The 17,875-nt window shown below is 38.5% G+C and overlaps 1 protein-coding gene across 1 annotated transcript; it reads left to right on the top strand.

Annotated features, from left to right (window-relative positions):
• Positions 1–13,355, top strand: LOC117292421 (indoleamine 2,3-dioxygenase 2-like). The gene is made up of 13 exons (XM_033774451.1): positions 1–216; positions 1,297–1,395; positions 2,025–2,144; positions 3,141–3,274; positions 4,007–4,127; positions 5,094–5,190; positions 6,454–6,505; positions 7,874–7,949; positions 9,055–9,136; positions 9,697–9,789; positions 10,361–10,457; positions 12,364–12,443; positions 13,273–13,355. Exons 1-13 carry the CDS (start codon positions 1–3, stop codon positions 13,353–13,355), a joined length of 1,350 nt encoding a protein of 449 aa, XP_033630342.1.
• Positions 13,356–17,875: the final 4,520 nt, after the last annotated feature.

Here is a 17,875-nt window from a genome sequence, read left to right as displayed (position 1 = left end):
ATGGAAAGAAAGTTGGCCGCAAACCTCGACGTCGCTCTTGTTGAAGATGGAGCTCACTCAGAATGGTTACCGAGTATACCCTCCCATAGGGCGCCCACCCACGGCAGGCGCGGTCCCGGAAGACCCAAAACCATGCTCAAGACTCTGATTGAAGATGCAGGAGTTAACAACAAGGAAAAGCTGATCAGTTGTATGCAGGATAGTGTTGTGTGGCGAGTCAGACAGCGAGCCCGACTCAAACATGCGGCAACATGACAACTTTGGTCGACTGAGTGAGTGAGTGAGTGACTCCCAAAGTCGTGCATAATGAATTGCGCAGCTCGGCGTTGGACAGCTTCGACTTTCCTGATGTTCTGAATTGTGTGTGGATCCCAGACTGGACGACTGCAGACTGGCTACAGAGCAACTAATTGTATGGCTTCTGACTGGCACAGCCTAACAAAGATATCGACAAAATAGGGAGACCACCAACATAGGGCTAGATATTTCAGTTGGTAGAGCGCCGGTGTCGCATGTAATTATGTCCAATACTTGCCGGAGAACATTATTGCATATGCAATCATGTCCGCCGGGTGGTTTTGCATACGCAATCGTGTCCGCTCGGACGCTGCTGCATAATGCAATTGTGTCCGCCCAGACACATTTGCATATGCAGTTGTGTCCGCCCCCGTGCAAAACCGTCCTTGCAGTAAATTAAACGCCCTTGGTCGACGGAACACGTTCGCCATTTTTATAACAAGCTAAGTGCATGTCATGATACGTAGGTTCAGTGCATGAACGCTCGCTTACGCGGGCACATGTACAGTCATGTACATGTCCACCGGACGGTGTCTTGCATAGCCCCGGACACAAATGAATAAGCAAAAGTGTCCGAAGTTGACAGTATTGCATGGCGGACACAATTGCATCTGACACCGGCACGTTAATTCAGAGGTCTTTGGTTCAAAATCAAATTCTGCACTAGTAAATTTTTCTTTTGGTAATATCATGGAGAATAGGTAGGTTTCGCATGGGAACGGATACGCATACGCATACGTTTTGCTATCCATAACCTAGTTACGTGTAGCAAGCAGGATATCAGTGTCGTCAGCACGTATAGCGGATAACAAGTACTGCATGACGTCATAATGATGACGTATCCGTCGCACTAACCGTCGATCCGTTAGCATGCGAAACCTCCATAATAAGAACATACCGCTCCATGGTTATATCTTGTAGTAAGTTTCTGATGGAATGGCGCTTTATAAATCCTGTTTTTTTATTATCAATATTATAATTATTCTTGTGTTTTCCCAGAAAAAGAAACTTCCAGAGTACTTTGATCCATGGTGGAACATAGCAACTAGACTTCAAGAACTTGTTGATGATGGAACACTTAGAGAAAAAGTGGATATGGTACGTACCACTACACGCACTGTTTTCTTAGTCACTTTTACTAGAGCAATCATCTGCTCAGCTATAACTATAAGATCATTGGTGCAATTTGTACGGGTTTGATCAATTCCTTTAAATGGCATATTTTGGAGCTCCACTGGTACTTGGGGTTTATTGGCTTCGGGTGTGAAAAGCGCTAAAAATTATTATTATTATAACAAGGTGCAGATAGTTTCTTTGATTAAATGCAGCGGACAATATTGGTAATTGTCAAAGACTAGCCTTTACAGTTGGTGTATCTTAACATATGCATAAAATAACAAACTTGTGAAAATTTGAGCTCAATCGGTCATCGAACTTGCGAGATAATAATGAAAAAAAATACCCTTGTCACACGAAGTTGTGTGCGTTTAGATTTCGAGACCTCAAGTTCTAAACTTGAGGTCTCGAAATCAAACTCGTGGAAAATTACTTCTTTCTCGAAAACTTCGTCACATCAGAGGGAGCCGTTTCTCACAATGTTTTACACCATCAACCTCTCCCCATTACTCGTCACCAAGAAAGGTTTTACGCTAATAATTATTTTGAGTAATTACCAATAGTGTCCACCGCCTGTTTTTGATGTTCTTGGGTTATTTTGTTTGTTCCAGATGCCTGACCTTGACTGTCGGCGCTTGGAGATTGAAGGAGAGTGGCGAGTTGCCCACACTGTTCTTTGTTTCATTACACAGTGTTATGTCTGGGGAGAAGGCGAAACACGCATTCCACAGGTATCTGGACACTCAAGATTTTTCATTATATATTTGTTGTTTAACCAGTTAACGACGGAAGACCCACATATTTTGTTTGTTTGTTTGTTTGTTTGTTTGTTTAGATGATCTTCCCATCAAGATAATTCAGCAAACTTCCACGGGGGAAATAAACGCCGAGCTGGCATCAGCCAATCTCTCCCATACAATATTACAAACATTGGTTTTCACGTCTATTATTATTAATTGCACAATTTGAGATGTTGTGATTCAGTAACTAGACTGCAATATCTAGTTATTGTGAAGTCACCGGTTAGTATAGGAGATTCGAACCCATAACATTGTGATGCAAGGCCTGATGGTGCTGCCCTAGCCCTTGGCTCGGCTCAGGAATACGTGGTGTCGATGTTATTATGGGCAATCTCTTGACCAGTGACCGGGTTGTCTGCAGTTGTAGCATATGCCAGTTATAGTTGGCATGCATATTAAAAGTCAAAACAAAAAACAAAACAAAGAAAAAAACAGCAGAAGACAGCAGAAAGAAAACAAGCAAAACATCTTTGAAAACGATAATTATCTCTTTAAAACTTGAGTGAAACCAAGCAAGCATAAGCTATAGTAAAGCGTAGAAAAACACTCAGCGCATCGGCAGAACGGCTTGAACTAATTTATACTTAGCAAAAGTGTACTATTTATAATATCACGTGTCAGTGAGTTGATTTGATTATGCCGCACCCTATCACGTGATAAACGTGGCGGGGTCGCGGAGCGCCTTGGTTATATAAGTTATCCAACCGAATAAAACCACATTTTGTTTTTCCCATGTGATCAGCCAATGTGTGTAATGTAAAGCACTGAGTGCTTTCTCAAGTCACTGTAAATTAAAAAAATCAACCAAAGACCTTTGCCAATCTGTAGCAGATGTCCAACAACTATACCATCGAGATGAAAGCCTATTAAACACACACTAATTGACTTGGCAAAAGCCAGTAATTTTGTCCCTGTTTTTTCCTGCAGTACCTTCCAGAGAATGTTGCTGTTCCTTATTGGTCAGTCTCGGAGCATTTGGGTATCAACGCCTTATTGTGTGAAGCTTGCTCTGTTCTCTATAACTGGGAGCTTATTGATCCATCAGGCCCATTGATTATTGAGTAAGATTTTGTATATTTTGTCTCTGTTTCGTAATTTTCCTTACAGATACTAGGTTCAATCAGTAGTCGATCAATCAGATATACAGCTCCAAAAGCAAAAAATTGCAAAGGTGCTAAAAACAGTTACATGAAATAAGTTACAATACACTTGTTGAAAACGATAAAATTTTGAGCAGTTTGTTACAAATATGAACAGATTGAGCATCCTCGATGTTCGGCCAATTTTTACCTGAAAATGTTAACTTTAACTTTATCTAAAAAAATGTAGATTCGATAAAAATGTAAGCTTTCATTTAGGGTATTGCACATGAATATCCACCAATGATAAGTTGTAGTTAATTCAACCCTAATCTTTATAGACGATGTGACCTATGTTTACATTCAAACCGACCTCTGTTGACAAAACACTATATACGTCATGTTTCGCCGGGCACTGAGTTGCGTAGTCATAGTAAGATTGCGTACACTTTCTAGCTGGCTGCCAAAACACAAAGGTTTTGCCCGGCGGTATGCGCACGAATCATGTTATGGTTTTCATGTGACGTCAGAGGTCACATCGTCTATAGTGACCGCCATTGACCGCCATTCTAGAAACCGCCATTGCATTGGTGCGTGCACAAAGTTATGAGTGTACAATACACGGTGAAGTTGCACATGCGACTCTGGGGCACCTGTCTGAAACAGGTGGAAGTTTGTCTTTTACTTTCTAAAGAAGTGTCTATTTCTTGGCAGGAATATGAAAGTTATTGTTCCTTTTGTGGGTGGCCAGGACAGCGATTGGTTCTTTTTAGTGAGCTCCTTGGTTGAGATGGAGTTTGGTCATGGTTTGGCGGGTTTAGTCAAAGCCCAGCAGGTACAGCTGCTTTTCATTGAACCCTTCTCTTAAATATAATTATCTCCTCATTGTTTTAGTTTGAGATGGTCTGTAAATGCTTACAGTGTACTGTTCGAAACGTCGAGACCCAACCGGCTCTTTTCAGAGCCAACACTCACCATAAGAGATTTACACATGGTTGTACCCGCAAGCTTACTATATATTTATAGTTTCTTCTTATGTCTCAACACCATGCAAAGCTTCAAACAGTACTTGCTTACGTCTTATAGAGCATTGTGGCCATGTGATCTAGTGCACCTGACTTAAAAGGAAGGTACACGTATATACGTTCGATAATCATGCTAACATTATTTCAATAAACACCCTTTTTTCGTGGTCAGAATCATACAGCAGCTTTTGAAAGTAATGTATAATGCATTAGAAACATTTTACTGAAAGGTAATGTAGTTTATATGTAAAAATATAATGTTGAACCTAAGCGGAAGGCTTTTCAGCTGTTGTATTCCTATAAGGGATTATTCTTAAGATTTATGTGTCGGTGCCCTGCCAATTGAGCTATCCAGCCCTAAGTTGATGGTCTCCTTATATTAGTCAATATCTTTGTATGGGAGTGTCTGCCGCTTCCCAGGTTGTATCATACACTTGGGTGTGATCCCTGGCCAAACGGCAGCTACCAGTTACATGGCTTCTGACTGACACCTAAATAAAGATAATGGACTAACTTTGAAGGGGAACGCCAACATACACGGCTGGATACCTCAGTTGGTTAGGAAACCGGAACATTAATCCGAAGGTCGTTGGTTCGAGTCCCGCTCCAGTCAGTTTGTCTTTGTTCAAACCATACCCAGTCAGTTTCCCTTGTGGTTTATTACTTAAAGTTGTTTATTTGTAACAATTTAAACCGCAATTTATTTTTATTCTTTCCATGGTATTGAATTTATCGATTAATTCTCTGTTTTATTTAATTCTCTCTTTTAAAAAAAGGCAGTGAAGGACTTGAATACTGATGAATACATTGCAGCTTTGGTCGAGGTTAAAGAATCCCTCAGGAAGATGCGAAAAGCCTTCCTAAGAATGCGGGGTATGCACTCTTTTTTTCAAGACTTTTTGGGACATCAGGTGGCAGCAGACTTACCAGGTAAATCCATTGTTCTCGCTGTTGCTCAGAGCTACGCAAACAATGGAAATTTACCCGGTAAGTCAGAACAGCTATTGAAATCGTCAAGTTTTTTATGAGCTGTTCCAAATTTTCAAAAACGTTTTAGAAATGTTTTTTATTTCATTCTTCCTTAACGCCATATGTTCAACGCACGATTTTCGTTAAGTCGTAATTTTAGAAACGGTAGAAATGACCGACTTGAGTTCAATTGAATCGAAGCTTAGTTCATGACTTATTGGCTAAATGTTACACTGTTAATTATTTTAATCAATTAGCTGAGTTATACTGAAATGAATATTTAATTAGGCAATCTTGTTCGCAACAAATCGCACAAAATAAACGTCCGATTTTCAAATTTTCTTCAGATCGTGATTTTCTGGGTATTGAAGTTGTGCACAATGAAGTAATTTTAAATGTCACGTCATCATGAAATTATCCCTTATTAAATATATATAGTTATTATATAATAACTAGAATCACTCTAACCGTGTTGAAGATCCGATGGCACCACGGTTTACCGTGTTTCAGTGATCTGATTTAGAATCCCCTGGGGATCTCGACGAAATCAATAAAATAACGCATACATTTTACCCTTTTTTACAATAAGAAACAGTCGTGTTCCTACATTAAAACGAACAGTACTACATATTCTTTTGTCCCCTTTTTTTGCTCATGAGAAGCTTCTTGCCTGGAAATAAAAACGATCCTTTAGTGTATGTTGTGGTAATGGATGAGGTACTATTTTTTCTACTGGTTGGAGGGTTCTACAAAGTTATAGCATAGGCGACAACAACTTGTTCGCGAGTAGCGTTTTTCGCTATTTGTGTGTTGTCAATCACCACGAAGTGCCAGCATTTTCTTTCTAAAACTTAATATCAAACCTATGTGGAACCATACCTCCATGGTGGAACATAAAACTTGTCTCTTCACTTATTTAGAGCTTAAATCTGGTGCTCTTAACGGCTCGACTAAGACACGGCACAAGCAATGATGCATGCAGCTGCAGATTCAATCAGATTTATAATTCACATTAAAAGTGAAGGAATAGATCAGATTCATTTACATGTCAATATTGGACCTAACAAAAACATAAGCTTAGTGTACCTTGTAAGTCTCTAAGTGTCCAACCTCCTACCACCGAGTTCAATGTTTATTACCTTATTTTTTAATTGTTTTTATTTACAGAAAGATGTCAGCCCAGGGTTTTCTATAACAAGTTCCGACCTTTCCTTGCGGGGTGAGAATTGCATTACTTTTCATTTAATTTCTGCAATTGGTTCAAAAACAGTTTTGGGAAGACCGCTGCCATACTTGGCATGTTTAATACATAATTCATAAATACCTCAGACAGTTTCGCTATTCCTATTGGTGGAGAGCGCGTCACGTGGGTGTGTATAAACCTTTGTTTATGACCAGTAAAAAGTGTTGAAACATGGGCGTGACACGCGAGCTTGCACCTGTGCTTATAAGACAGTTTCTTCATTCCTATTGGTCGAGAGCATCGGCTGAAACAGTTGTGCCACATCACGCGATACGCGCGACGCGCACAGCATTCCCTTATAAGGAGTTGTTTACCCGAGGGCCTTACCATTTCATAGCTGGATCGGTGTTGTGTTGAAATAAATCATTGAACAATTATAATGTTTGCATTTATTTAACTTTTTGACCAAAAAGTGTTAATTTTGTTTTAACGAAAAGGTATTTATGAATGGGAATCAAAGTGTGTTGAATCGATTTCAACCAGTGGTTTAAACCTGCCGAGGCCTGGTGCTTGATAATTTACCTCGACTTCGTCTCGGTAAAATTATCAAGAACCAGGCCTCGTTGGGATTAAACCACTAGTTGAAAACCTCTTCACCACACATTGATTCTCTTAATTAATAGTGTTGTATATCAATTTACAGTTGGTATCTCTGTGCATCTCTCGAGTGAACAGGCTCAAACTCCAGCTTTGTTTCGGTTCAGAGCTCCATCTCACAAAAGGATCATTCCGGGCCAATGGGTTAAACCCATACCCTCTTCAAATTTGGTATATGGGGTAATCGTGTTTTAAAGGCAGTGGACACTATTGGTAATTACTCAAAATAATTATTAGCATAAAATTTTACTTGGTAATGAGTAACGGGGAGAGGTTGATGGTATAAAACATTGTGAGAAACGGCTCCCTCTGAAGTTACATAGTTTTCGAGAAAGAAATATTGTTCAACGAATTTGATTTCGGGACCTGAAGTTTAGAATTTGAGGTCTCGAAATCAACCATCTAAAAGCACACAACTTCGTGTGACAAGGTTTTTTTTTTTTTCATTATTATCTCGCAACTTCGATGACCGATTGAGCTCAAATTTTCACAGGTTTGTTATTTTATATATATGTTGAGATACACCGACTGGTCTTTGACAATTACCAATAGTGTTCACTGTCTTTAACAAGCTTAAATTTCAAATTTCAGCTCTATCCGATGAACGGTTTTCGCGCCACGGCATGCTCTTTCTCGCGGATTGCGGTCAAAATGCGCCTGACCTCTGATATTCAAACAACCATAAATCGGTAACCATTGGGTCAAATTGGTTGAAATTGTGCAATAAAATGTTATTTTCCTTTCCAGATGGAACAGCAAGGCCTTCAAGGAAAAAGGTTGGAAGGGTTTGATCTATGAGGGAGTGAGTCCGGAACCAGTTAGTGTGAGTAACATCCTACATCTCAGATCTCATCACTCGATATGCTATTTTCACACAGTAACCTAGATCAGCCGATCAACGTCTCCTTGTAGAACCTTTGTAAGGAACACACATGGGGCCACGTTCTTTCTTGGTTACTGCGGGGAAGGTATGGGATAGTATACAAATAATGACTGCTTCGAGTGCTATGGTTAAAACTACGACTCCCGAGGTGATCCCCGGAGCGTTCTATTTTGGAAAATGGAATTGTTCTGGATCACCTGTTATACATTTATAACAGTACTGTTGTATCACGAGCGAGCATCATGAGCGCCCTGTTGGCAGTACCGGCGCTTTATAAGACTCCATAATTATGACTATTATTAGTAGTAATAATAATAACAATAATCAAGACTTGTAATGTGCACATATCCACCCTGCTGGATGTTCAAGGTGCAGTTAAACCAAAATCAAACAAAAGAAAACAGACACAACAAAATTAATCCTCGAAAATCTGTGACATAAGTTAAGTTTTGAGAAAAGATTTGAATTTTGTTGCACATTGACAAGATCTAAAGATTAAGTGGTAGCGAGTTCCAGATGCGTGGCGCAGCTGAAGAAAAAGACCTGTCACCCCACGAGTTGAGACTTGGGCTCAATGAGGAGAGGCATGAAACTGGATTGAAGGGAATGTCCGGAACTGATCATATTTAAAATAAAAAAAAATAAAAAAAAATAAAAAAAATGAAGTAGATTTATATTAGTCAGCGTTTAAATTGCTCCGGTCTGACAAGAGGTGTGGTTATTTTTTACAGCTAGCTCGACCGTAACCCGGAAAAAATTTCTGTTTATGTAATATGAAAGCTCACTGATTAGGAATGTCACAATTTCCCAATTCTCCCTAAAATGATTTTGGTCTGAACGCACCTCCTAACAATGTGCGTCTATATACCATTTCCATTATTTTGAGAACCAAATCTTGTTTGCGTGTTAGTGCTAGATTTTGACTCCCGAAATGGCGGATGGGATGGGCACTTGGGTGTTGTGCAACTATATTTCTAAGACGATTGTGTACGAGTACCTTCTTTTGACCAGGTTTCGTATTTTCTTCTCTGGTTACATATTATAGTATGGAGGAGGCAGTGCAGCTCAGAGCTCAACATTTCCGTGTCTTGATGCAGCCTTGGGCTTGAAACACCAATCACAATATGGTATGTTATAAATATTCATGATCTAGCTTGAATATTCATGTTTCAAATGCTACCGGCAGTCTGGGGTACCAGTATAGTTAGACTGCAGGACTTGCAATCACAAGGTTGCGGGTTCGAATCCTACCCGCTTATTTCACAGTGACTAGAATAAAGTGTTGTTGTCTAGTTACTAAATACAACTTCCTGATTTATGCCGTTCATAACCATAGACATTAAACCAATAATAAATTGTATGAGATAGATTGGATGTTGCCAGCTTGGTGTTTATATCAACTGTGTGAGTTTGCTGAGTTCCCTTGAACAAACAAACTAACGAAGATGCAACGAGACCGTAGTGATTATTTTCTTTCACCAAACTCGAATAAAATAATTTCACCAATTGCTCTTTCACTTATAATGAATCCTACTAATTTATTCATGTATGTCAACTGAAATTAAAGTCAAAAGACTTTGTAATATTTTCATTCTACACGAGAAGAAAACCACCACTTAAAATTGTATGAAACAGGACCATAAATTAATATTCATTACTAATCTTGAATATTCAATTGTCTGTACAGAAGCTCAGTGTACAAAGTTTGCGGGAGACATGCCCCCGTTACATCGAGACTTAATCAAGGCATTAGCCATGGGTCCATCTATTCGCCATTTTGGTAAGAAAAGTAATTGCAGTTGTATGTCGTAATTATGTCGTAACCTTAGGCCGTGCCTGACTTTGTCAGCAACTGTGGCTTGATCATCATGCAGGCATGATATTTTTCCTACTTCATGTCTGATTTCTGATTTGTTGGCCCTCAGAAAAACCAGCAACAATTTTGTTTCAATAGCCTGAAAAGTCTATTAAAGGTTGTAATAAATTAGTACAGTAAATATAGTAAATTTATCTCTCTTTATTCCAAAACTATTTTTAAATTTAGCAAGTCAATTTCCCTTTTATACATGCCTGATACTTCAAGAAGAGAACAAGGTCATTGCCTCCATGCCCCCTGGTCATTGCCTTGGTGCCCTTGAAATTTCCTCATAGGGTGCCCATTACCAAGAAGAAGATGCCTTGGTGCCCTTGCCTCTTTAAAAAAGAAGCATACAAGCATATTAGTTGATACAGTTGTTGTTTTTAAGGAAAGGAATCTTCCTTTACTGTGAAAAAAACCTAGTGCATGTGTTGGCTGTGTTCAGAAACATTGTCGCAGCACTTTTCATTTTTCGTTTTCTTTTTTTCCCAAGCTACTTTTTGCAACAATTCCAGAGCTCTTCTCGCCTACAAGGACTGTCTGGCAGCAGTCATTGAGTTTCGTTCTGCCCACATTCAAATAGTTACAGAGTAAGCATGCCATCCTTTATTTATTTTGTATTGTTCAATCAATCAATCAATCAATCAAACGTAATTTGTATAGCGCCTAAATCAAAAGTTTGCTCAAAGGCGCTGATGCACAGAAGAAATAACAAGTCATTCATGGTAGGCCTCCTGAAACAAGTGGGCTTTAAGAAGTGCCTTGAATGTGTTGAGTGATGTTGTGTCCCTGATGTGATTGGGAAGTTTATTCCAGAGTTTGGGTCCATATACCGAGAAGGCTCTATCGGCAAAATTGGGCCCTGGTTGGACATCTTTTAACCCTGTCTTGCACTATAGACCCCTTGCAATGCGCAGCGTACTCACATGTTCCTATCCTGTGTGTCATTTTGGGTGTCAAAATCGTAAACAAACATGAATAAAAGAGAGTTGACACCATAGAGCTATTATACAAATGATGAATGTTTATGAGTGCAATGGTGCGAATGTGTTCATGAGTTGAAAGATGGAATGTTCTAGGAGCCGAGTTGAATAGGACACTCCATCTTTCAACGACATTATTAGCACTATTGCACGAATGAAAACCCTTCATTATTTGTTTTATGTAACATGCCAGTAGATCTTTGTCATGTTTTTGAAGGATACAACTTTCAAAACAAACAAAGCGTAGGCCTACAATTTTTAATTGTGAAAGTTACACCCGTTTCTTATGGGATTCAACAGTGACATGTGCGTTCTCTACAGCTATTTTGAAACGCAGTCGTAGATAAAGAATAAAACACAAAGGTAGTACAAAGGTAGACATGATAAGTTGACCTAGGTAATTCCTTAGGATCTGTGCAAAAAAATGGGGTGTCCAAGTGACTGCAAAATGGTACGACCATGTTCCGGAGAAAGTTACAGAGACCAACTAGGTCAAGATCCTCTGGGACTTTAACATTCAGACTGGTCATGTTATAGAACATAGACGTCAGGATGTTGTAGTTTTAGATAATACAAAGAAGATGTGCCATCTCATTGACATAGCTGTGCCGGGAGATTTAAGGGTAGCTTCGAAGGAGATGGACAAGAAAGTACCAAGACCTGGTCAGGGAACTTCGTAAGATTTGGCTGGTGAAAAGATTTCGGCACCATTCCGAAAGCACTGGGAAACATCTGGACGAAGTAGGGACAAAAATGTGAGAAAAGATCTGTTGCAGAAGGCGGCGCTGTTGGGAACAGCGAGGATCCTAAGAAAGACCCTCGAGATCTAAGGCTATGGGACGTAGCCCGACTCGAGGAGTTACCGGCACAACTGTGTTTCTCTTTTGCATGCTGTGATAAGATGAAATAATAAAAAACAATAATAAATTTGAAAACCTCCCTGATTCTGGAAACTTGTTCTCCCTCATGTTGAATGTAATTCTAAATCTCCCTGCTTGCAAGAAGCAATTAATGTTGACAATTTGTTGATTGGTTTGAAGTTTGACCTGATTTTTATTACACTCAACATCAACATCAACATCAGACATCCTAAATGCTCTGTTGCGCGCCGCCATATTGACCTAGATGTCGCCTGGGGCCGGTTTCATAGAGCTGCTTAGCACAATGCATGAAATTTCTTCCTTGATAAAAACAGGATTACCAACCCCCAAAAAATATCCACGTGATTTTCAGGATACGCAAACAACAGCTGAAAACCAGTCACATTGAAAATGCAACAAATTGAAATTTGGTTGGTAATCCTGTTTTTTATCAAGGAAGAAAATTCATGCTAAGCAAATTTGTGTGCTTAGCAGCTCTATGCAATATGGCCCTGGTCATGTTGGTACGGCTTAAAGTACGGTGAGATATGCAGAATCTGTTCGCTGAGCATAAGGCATTTTAACAATAATGTGGAAAAGGAAGTAACCTGAAGTTTTTTAAACAATATTGATGGATCATTTTGTCTGTATAGGTACGTCATTGTCATGTCTCATCGGAAAGATAACGATGAGAAATACGCCAAACAGGGGGCATATGGCACTGGTGGAATGGGTAAGGTTAAGCCTTCAATTCAAAGTAAAGCAATGGTAACTGTTTACTAAGTCATATATATCACAAGCGCCTCATCCTCTGTGGCTAGGTTCAAACTATCTATCCTTATTTCCCAGTATGTGACATATAGTTTCTATACCAATATTCCCATTGAAGTTTTTGCTTACTTTGTCATTGGAATTTTCATCAGTAGTTTGTTCGTATGTATGTATGTCTGTTTGTCTGTCTGTCTGTCTGTTTGTTTCGTCTTTGTATTGTCCTAAGCATGTACCTTTAGTTTATGTATTTTGTTATGTAAAGGCAAGCCGCTACAAGTTACCTGGCTTATGTTGGGCCTTGCCTCCACGCGCTTCCCGCTAGTTTATTCCTGTTCTGTCTTTTATATATCATGTATGTCACTGTGTAGTTCTATAATATTGTGGAAATGTTTTGTGGAAATAAATGTATATTGAATTGAACAAGGAAAACTAAATGGGTAAATTTGACATAATTATGGTGTTGAACACAGACAAATTTACTAGAGTGGGATTTGAACCCTGTAATCATTCGGTATAACTGCCGTATGGCCAGGGATCACGCCCAAGTTAACGAGACAAAACCTGGGAATTATCTAAGGGCGGATCTGACATTATTTTCCTTTGACTTTCTCGGCCTTGCCCCATGAGGGAATATCAGCCTCCATTAATCGTGTTTCTACAATGATGTTCTTTTTCTGTAAATCTTGCTTACATTTTATTTGTAAAGCACTTCAGATTTCTTTGCCAGCAGGGGATAACGTGGATATTATTGTTGGACAAGAGTATTTTAAATTCAAAGTTTTTCTTTTCAGGGATTATGGAGTTTTTAAAAGGCCTGCGAAGCACTGTGAAGACAGCATTCCATTTGGTGGATGAAGGAACTGAGATTAACTAACATTCATAAACACCTCAGACAGCCTCGCTATTCCTATTGGTGAGGAGCGCGTCACGTGGGTGTGTATAAACCTTTGTTTATGACCAGTGTTGAAACATGGGCGTGACACGCGAGCTTGCGCCTGTTCTTATAAGACAGTTTCTTCATTCCTATTTGTCGAGAGCGACGGCTGAAACAGTTGTGCCACACCACGCGATACGCGCGATGCGCACAGTATTTCCTATAATAACCGAGGGCGGCGGAGGGCTTTCCCATTTCAGAGCTGGAGGGGTGTTGTGTTGAAAGAAATCATTGAACATTTTTAATTTTTGCATTTATTTTACTTTTTTACCAAAAAGTGTTGATGTTTTTGACCGAAAAGGTATTTATGAATGGGAATCAAAGTGTGTTGAATCGGTTTTCAACTAGTGGTTTAAACCCGCCGAGGCCTGGTACTTGGTAATTTACCTCGACTTGTCTCGGTAAAATTATCAAGAACCAGGCCTCGTTGAGATTAAACTATAGTTGAAAACCTCTTCACAACACATTGATTCCCTTAGTAATAAGACCAACTAGACTTGTAGTGTTTGTATTAGTGCACAGGCACAATCGCGGGTACACTTTTTGTTAAAAGACACCAACATAACAATATATATATTTTTCGAGTAACTCATCTTTGCAGATCTTGTATTCGACAATTTCCAGCTGTTTTTATTTATCAGTGACACAGCGATTTGATAACATTGAGATAACTGCTACATCAGTGGTTTTCAAACTGATGTTCATAAAATGGACACGAAAAATCATTTGTACCCTTGATTGTGGATTGGCTGTGTACATTTTTGTGTGACAGGTGAAAACTGTATGATTTTGTTTACTGCTGTATGGTTTTGTTTTCTGCTGTTTGGTTTTGTAATCTCTGGTAAATTGTTTAAGTCTTTTTTATTTTAACATCAATCGAGGTAGATCTCCTTGGTTTTACTCTATTATTTTTATTACTTCTTTGTCTTTCATGCCATTAGATTTCATTTTAGAGTTTTTTGCATCTAAAGGAAAATCTTAACCTTATTTTAGCACCCATGGTCATTGTTTATTGGAACAACCACAAATAGTCTCATTTTGCATATCCTTTGTATTGCTTGTTGTTTCATATTTATTCATTAGCTTAGTCGTAGCCCAGGAATGCAGTACACTCTGGTTCCTGTGGGTCTTTTTCATAATCTTAGTAAAGTTGTTCTCAAGACACCATTCTGCGAGGAGTTGAGTTTTAAAGAGGTATAGTTTTGTACAGCGCTGGCTGCGTGCAGTTTTCACTTGCGTCTGTTGAAAAATGGAATAAAACATTACAACCCTTCATGTTACAACATACCCCATAGTGTTGTTTGCAGTCTTAATTTTTGAGCCTGTTACATTTGTATCAGGAAATCTCGCTGTCGCTGTCGCTGTCGTCCATTGCAAATATTAATTTGATTGAAAAAGATCGTTTCCATTACCAAAGCGAAAAATTCCTTGCTTAGAAAAATCAGATTACCGGCCAAAACTCCGCTCAATTGGTGAACAACAGCTAAAAATACCAGTTACAAGCCATGTATATGGTATGACATTTTGGTCAGTAACATGTGTAAAATAAGCAAGCTATTTTCGTGCTTAAGCAATTTTTTGCTTAAGCAGCTCTATAAAATTGGCCCCTGGTCTAGACTAAAACCCTCTCCACTCTGAAAGAGGACGAGTTGTGCCATTGTTGACGCCCACGCCTGTTCAATGTTTTGTACAAGTCGCTGCCGACATCAACACTGGATATCCTACCATGCTCTGTCCCCATAGGCCCAAGCACCCTGGTACAAGATGACTTTCTTCTAGCGTCAGCAATTTACTTGACGGTTTTTTTTCTATACGCACCATGTTCCCCTTCTTTTTGAAACACTTGGATGTTTTCCAAATGTATTTTGCATCTGTTTGAAGACAACACCAGATTGAAGTCCATGTGACATCGACTCCTCGCCCTGTATTCCTAAAACCGTTTTTTTCAGTTGGCGTCAGTTGTAGCTATAAAGGCTTGTTGTAAACGCAGCTTGTACGCTGTTGGGATCAAGAAAGAGACATGGATTCTAATAACTTAGCTGAACATCCTCTGATCTGGTCAAAGAAGAACTCGACCAAAAATGGTTGGCGTTGGTTTTTGGCGGGAACGCTCCTTAACCTTACTGTAACGTCACTGATTGTTGGGTCGATGCTGTTCTATGTTAAGGTAAGAACGAGTCATTGCTGTATTATTTCTGGTAATGAAATCAAAGAAGGGGATTAGCAAAAGTGAACTTAGCCTGAGCAGCCCTGTTCACAAGGATGCTTGCTATATGTGAACCAGAAACACATACTCTTCAACGATTGTTCTGAGTTCTTTTACGACAAAGCAATGTATGGTAAAGAGCCACAACCGGGACTCGAACCCACACTCTGCAGTATATCAGAAAGCACCAGAGGTTAAGTCTAGTGCTTTCAACCGCTCGGCCTTATTTGATTTCAATACATTTATTTCAATGTTGCCATAAAGTTACATTTGTGTACATCAAGTTAATATACATGATAATTAATAAATAATGGCAAACCACAGATGTAGTATAAAGACAATAACAATTTACACGGAAGTTGAGTAAATAATCACAAACAGGACAACATCTGGGCATGGGTGAAGCAATGCTTTTGTTCCCGTACCTACGGACAGACAAAAAACGAACAAACAGGCCAACAGACTATCACAACACTGACTAAACATGTACATGTATGGGTACAAAGACAAAACATCATCCGGAAAATATATCATAACTTTTCATTCTTAACTAAGAATTAAGGACTGTGCTTTTAATTTGTTTGCAAAATTTGACAAAGTAAGTGCAGATTTTAATGAATCGCTGAGACTATTCCAATTAGTAGCACGTTGGACAAGACTATTTAAAAAAAAAAGATGTTCTGTTGAAACGGACATAAAGATTTTTATTACGATTACTTTGAGTATCATACGAATGAATTTGAAGTTAAGGTAAAGAAAGAGTTAAAACAAGAGGTTGTATTTATACATAAATTTACCTAAATTAAGGAAATAAAGATCATCTAATTTTAGAAGTTTAAATTGTTCAAAAAGTGGAGCTGAATGATCCTGATAACCAGCATTAGAAATGATTCGAACAGCCCGCTTTTGTAAAGTAAATAGTTTGTTACACTGAGTTGAAGAACACCCCCAAATGAGAATGCAATAGTTAAATACGGCAGAACAAAAAAATTATAGATGGTCAATAAGATATTACTAGGTAGGAAAAACTTAAAACGATTCATTATACCTATATGTTTAGATATTTTAATTGATACATCTTTGATATGGTTTTTCCAAGTTAAATGTTCATCAATATATATACCTAAGAATGTCGTGACTTTCAGTTGATTCAAGTTGATACCATTTAGAACTAAGGGAATAGATTGAATGTATTTATATTGATTTGCACAAAATCTAACTATGTTATATTTTAGTACATTAATACATAACTTATTGGCTAAAAGCCAAGTACTTATTTTATGAAGTTCCAAATTAAGGTTCTGAATCGCGGCATCTACATTATTATGACTGTACAATAAACTTGTGTCATCTGCAAATAAGCAAAATGAAATAGGATCAGATGAGTTACAGATGTCATTTATATAAATAACAAAAGCAAGGGACCCAACACAGAACCTTGTGGAGAACACCACAAAAAATATTTAAAGTAATCTTTACTCCAGATGTGATTTCACTTGAGGCTGGTTTACGAAGATAAACTTGGACCCCGGCCGTTAGAATAATTTCAAATTACAAGGATTTTCATTAATTCCCAATGGGCTAGCTGCCTCTCATGGCTTCCAAATTGATATATCATGACCAAACCACTGAAACTGTATTGCAAACTGTTTAATATTAAAATAATAAGCTATAAATAATGTAGATTTGTGAGTGTTGATCTTGGGAATATGGTTTTTTATTCGAATTTAGGACCAGTTACTTTCACATGAAGACCGATTGTTTATCTTGGAAAACCATGTCACTACAAACGACGCCACTGTGCAACAAGGCACTCCCGAAGTGAGTAGTCAGACTTCTAAGAAAGCCCAACTGCGAATACGGAGAGATCATGAACCACAGATGTCAACTGAGCACCATGCTGAGGGGAATATGACGTTTCAATCGGAAATTCATACTCACCAAACTGGTAAGAATTAAAGGAGAAAATTGTGTATATATAATAAACACTAGATCTAGATGAAGAGTCAGTCAAATGTCAAATGCGAAACCACGTGAAGATTGCGTAGAAGAATTCAAAACACAAATATAGCAGTAACCAGAAGTTTAAAAAGATTAGTAAAATATCATTGTTCGTGTGTAATCTGAAAGCTTACTGATTATGAAGTTCATGTTAAAACATTTTTTTTTTCTTCTGTGAAATACTTCCCTCTGAAATGAAACCATGTATCCGAAAACCTGAAACAAACACAACAACTGATTTTTGTTGTTATTT

Source organism: Asterias rubens, chromosome 7, assembly GCF_902459465.1.
Source record: "Asterias rubens chromosome 7, eAstRub1.3, whole genome shotgun sequence".
Classification (NCBI taxonomy): Eukaryota; Metazoa; Echinodermata; class Asteroidea; order Forcipulatida; family Asteriidae; genus Asterias; species Asterias rubens.
Note: the sequence above shows the minus strand (reverse complement) of the source record. Positions and strands in the feature narration are given on the sequence as shown.

What these genes read in the sequence shown, in the direction of transcription:
- LOC117292421 (XM_033774451.1), top strand. Translation starts at nt 1, where the DNA reads ATGGAAAGAAAGTTGGCCGCAAACCTCGACGTCGCTCTTGTTGAAGAT. An exon ending in TTAGAGAAAAAGTGGATATG is followed by an intron (nt 1,396 to 2,024) that starts GTACGTACCACT and finishes TGTTTGTTCCAG; the next exon opens with ATGCCTGACCTTGACTGTCG. An exon ending in TCAGGCCCATTGATTATTGA is followed by an intron (nt 3,275 to 4,006) that starts GTAAGATTTTGT and finishes ATTTCTTGGCAG; the next exon opens with GAATATGAAAGTTATTGTTC.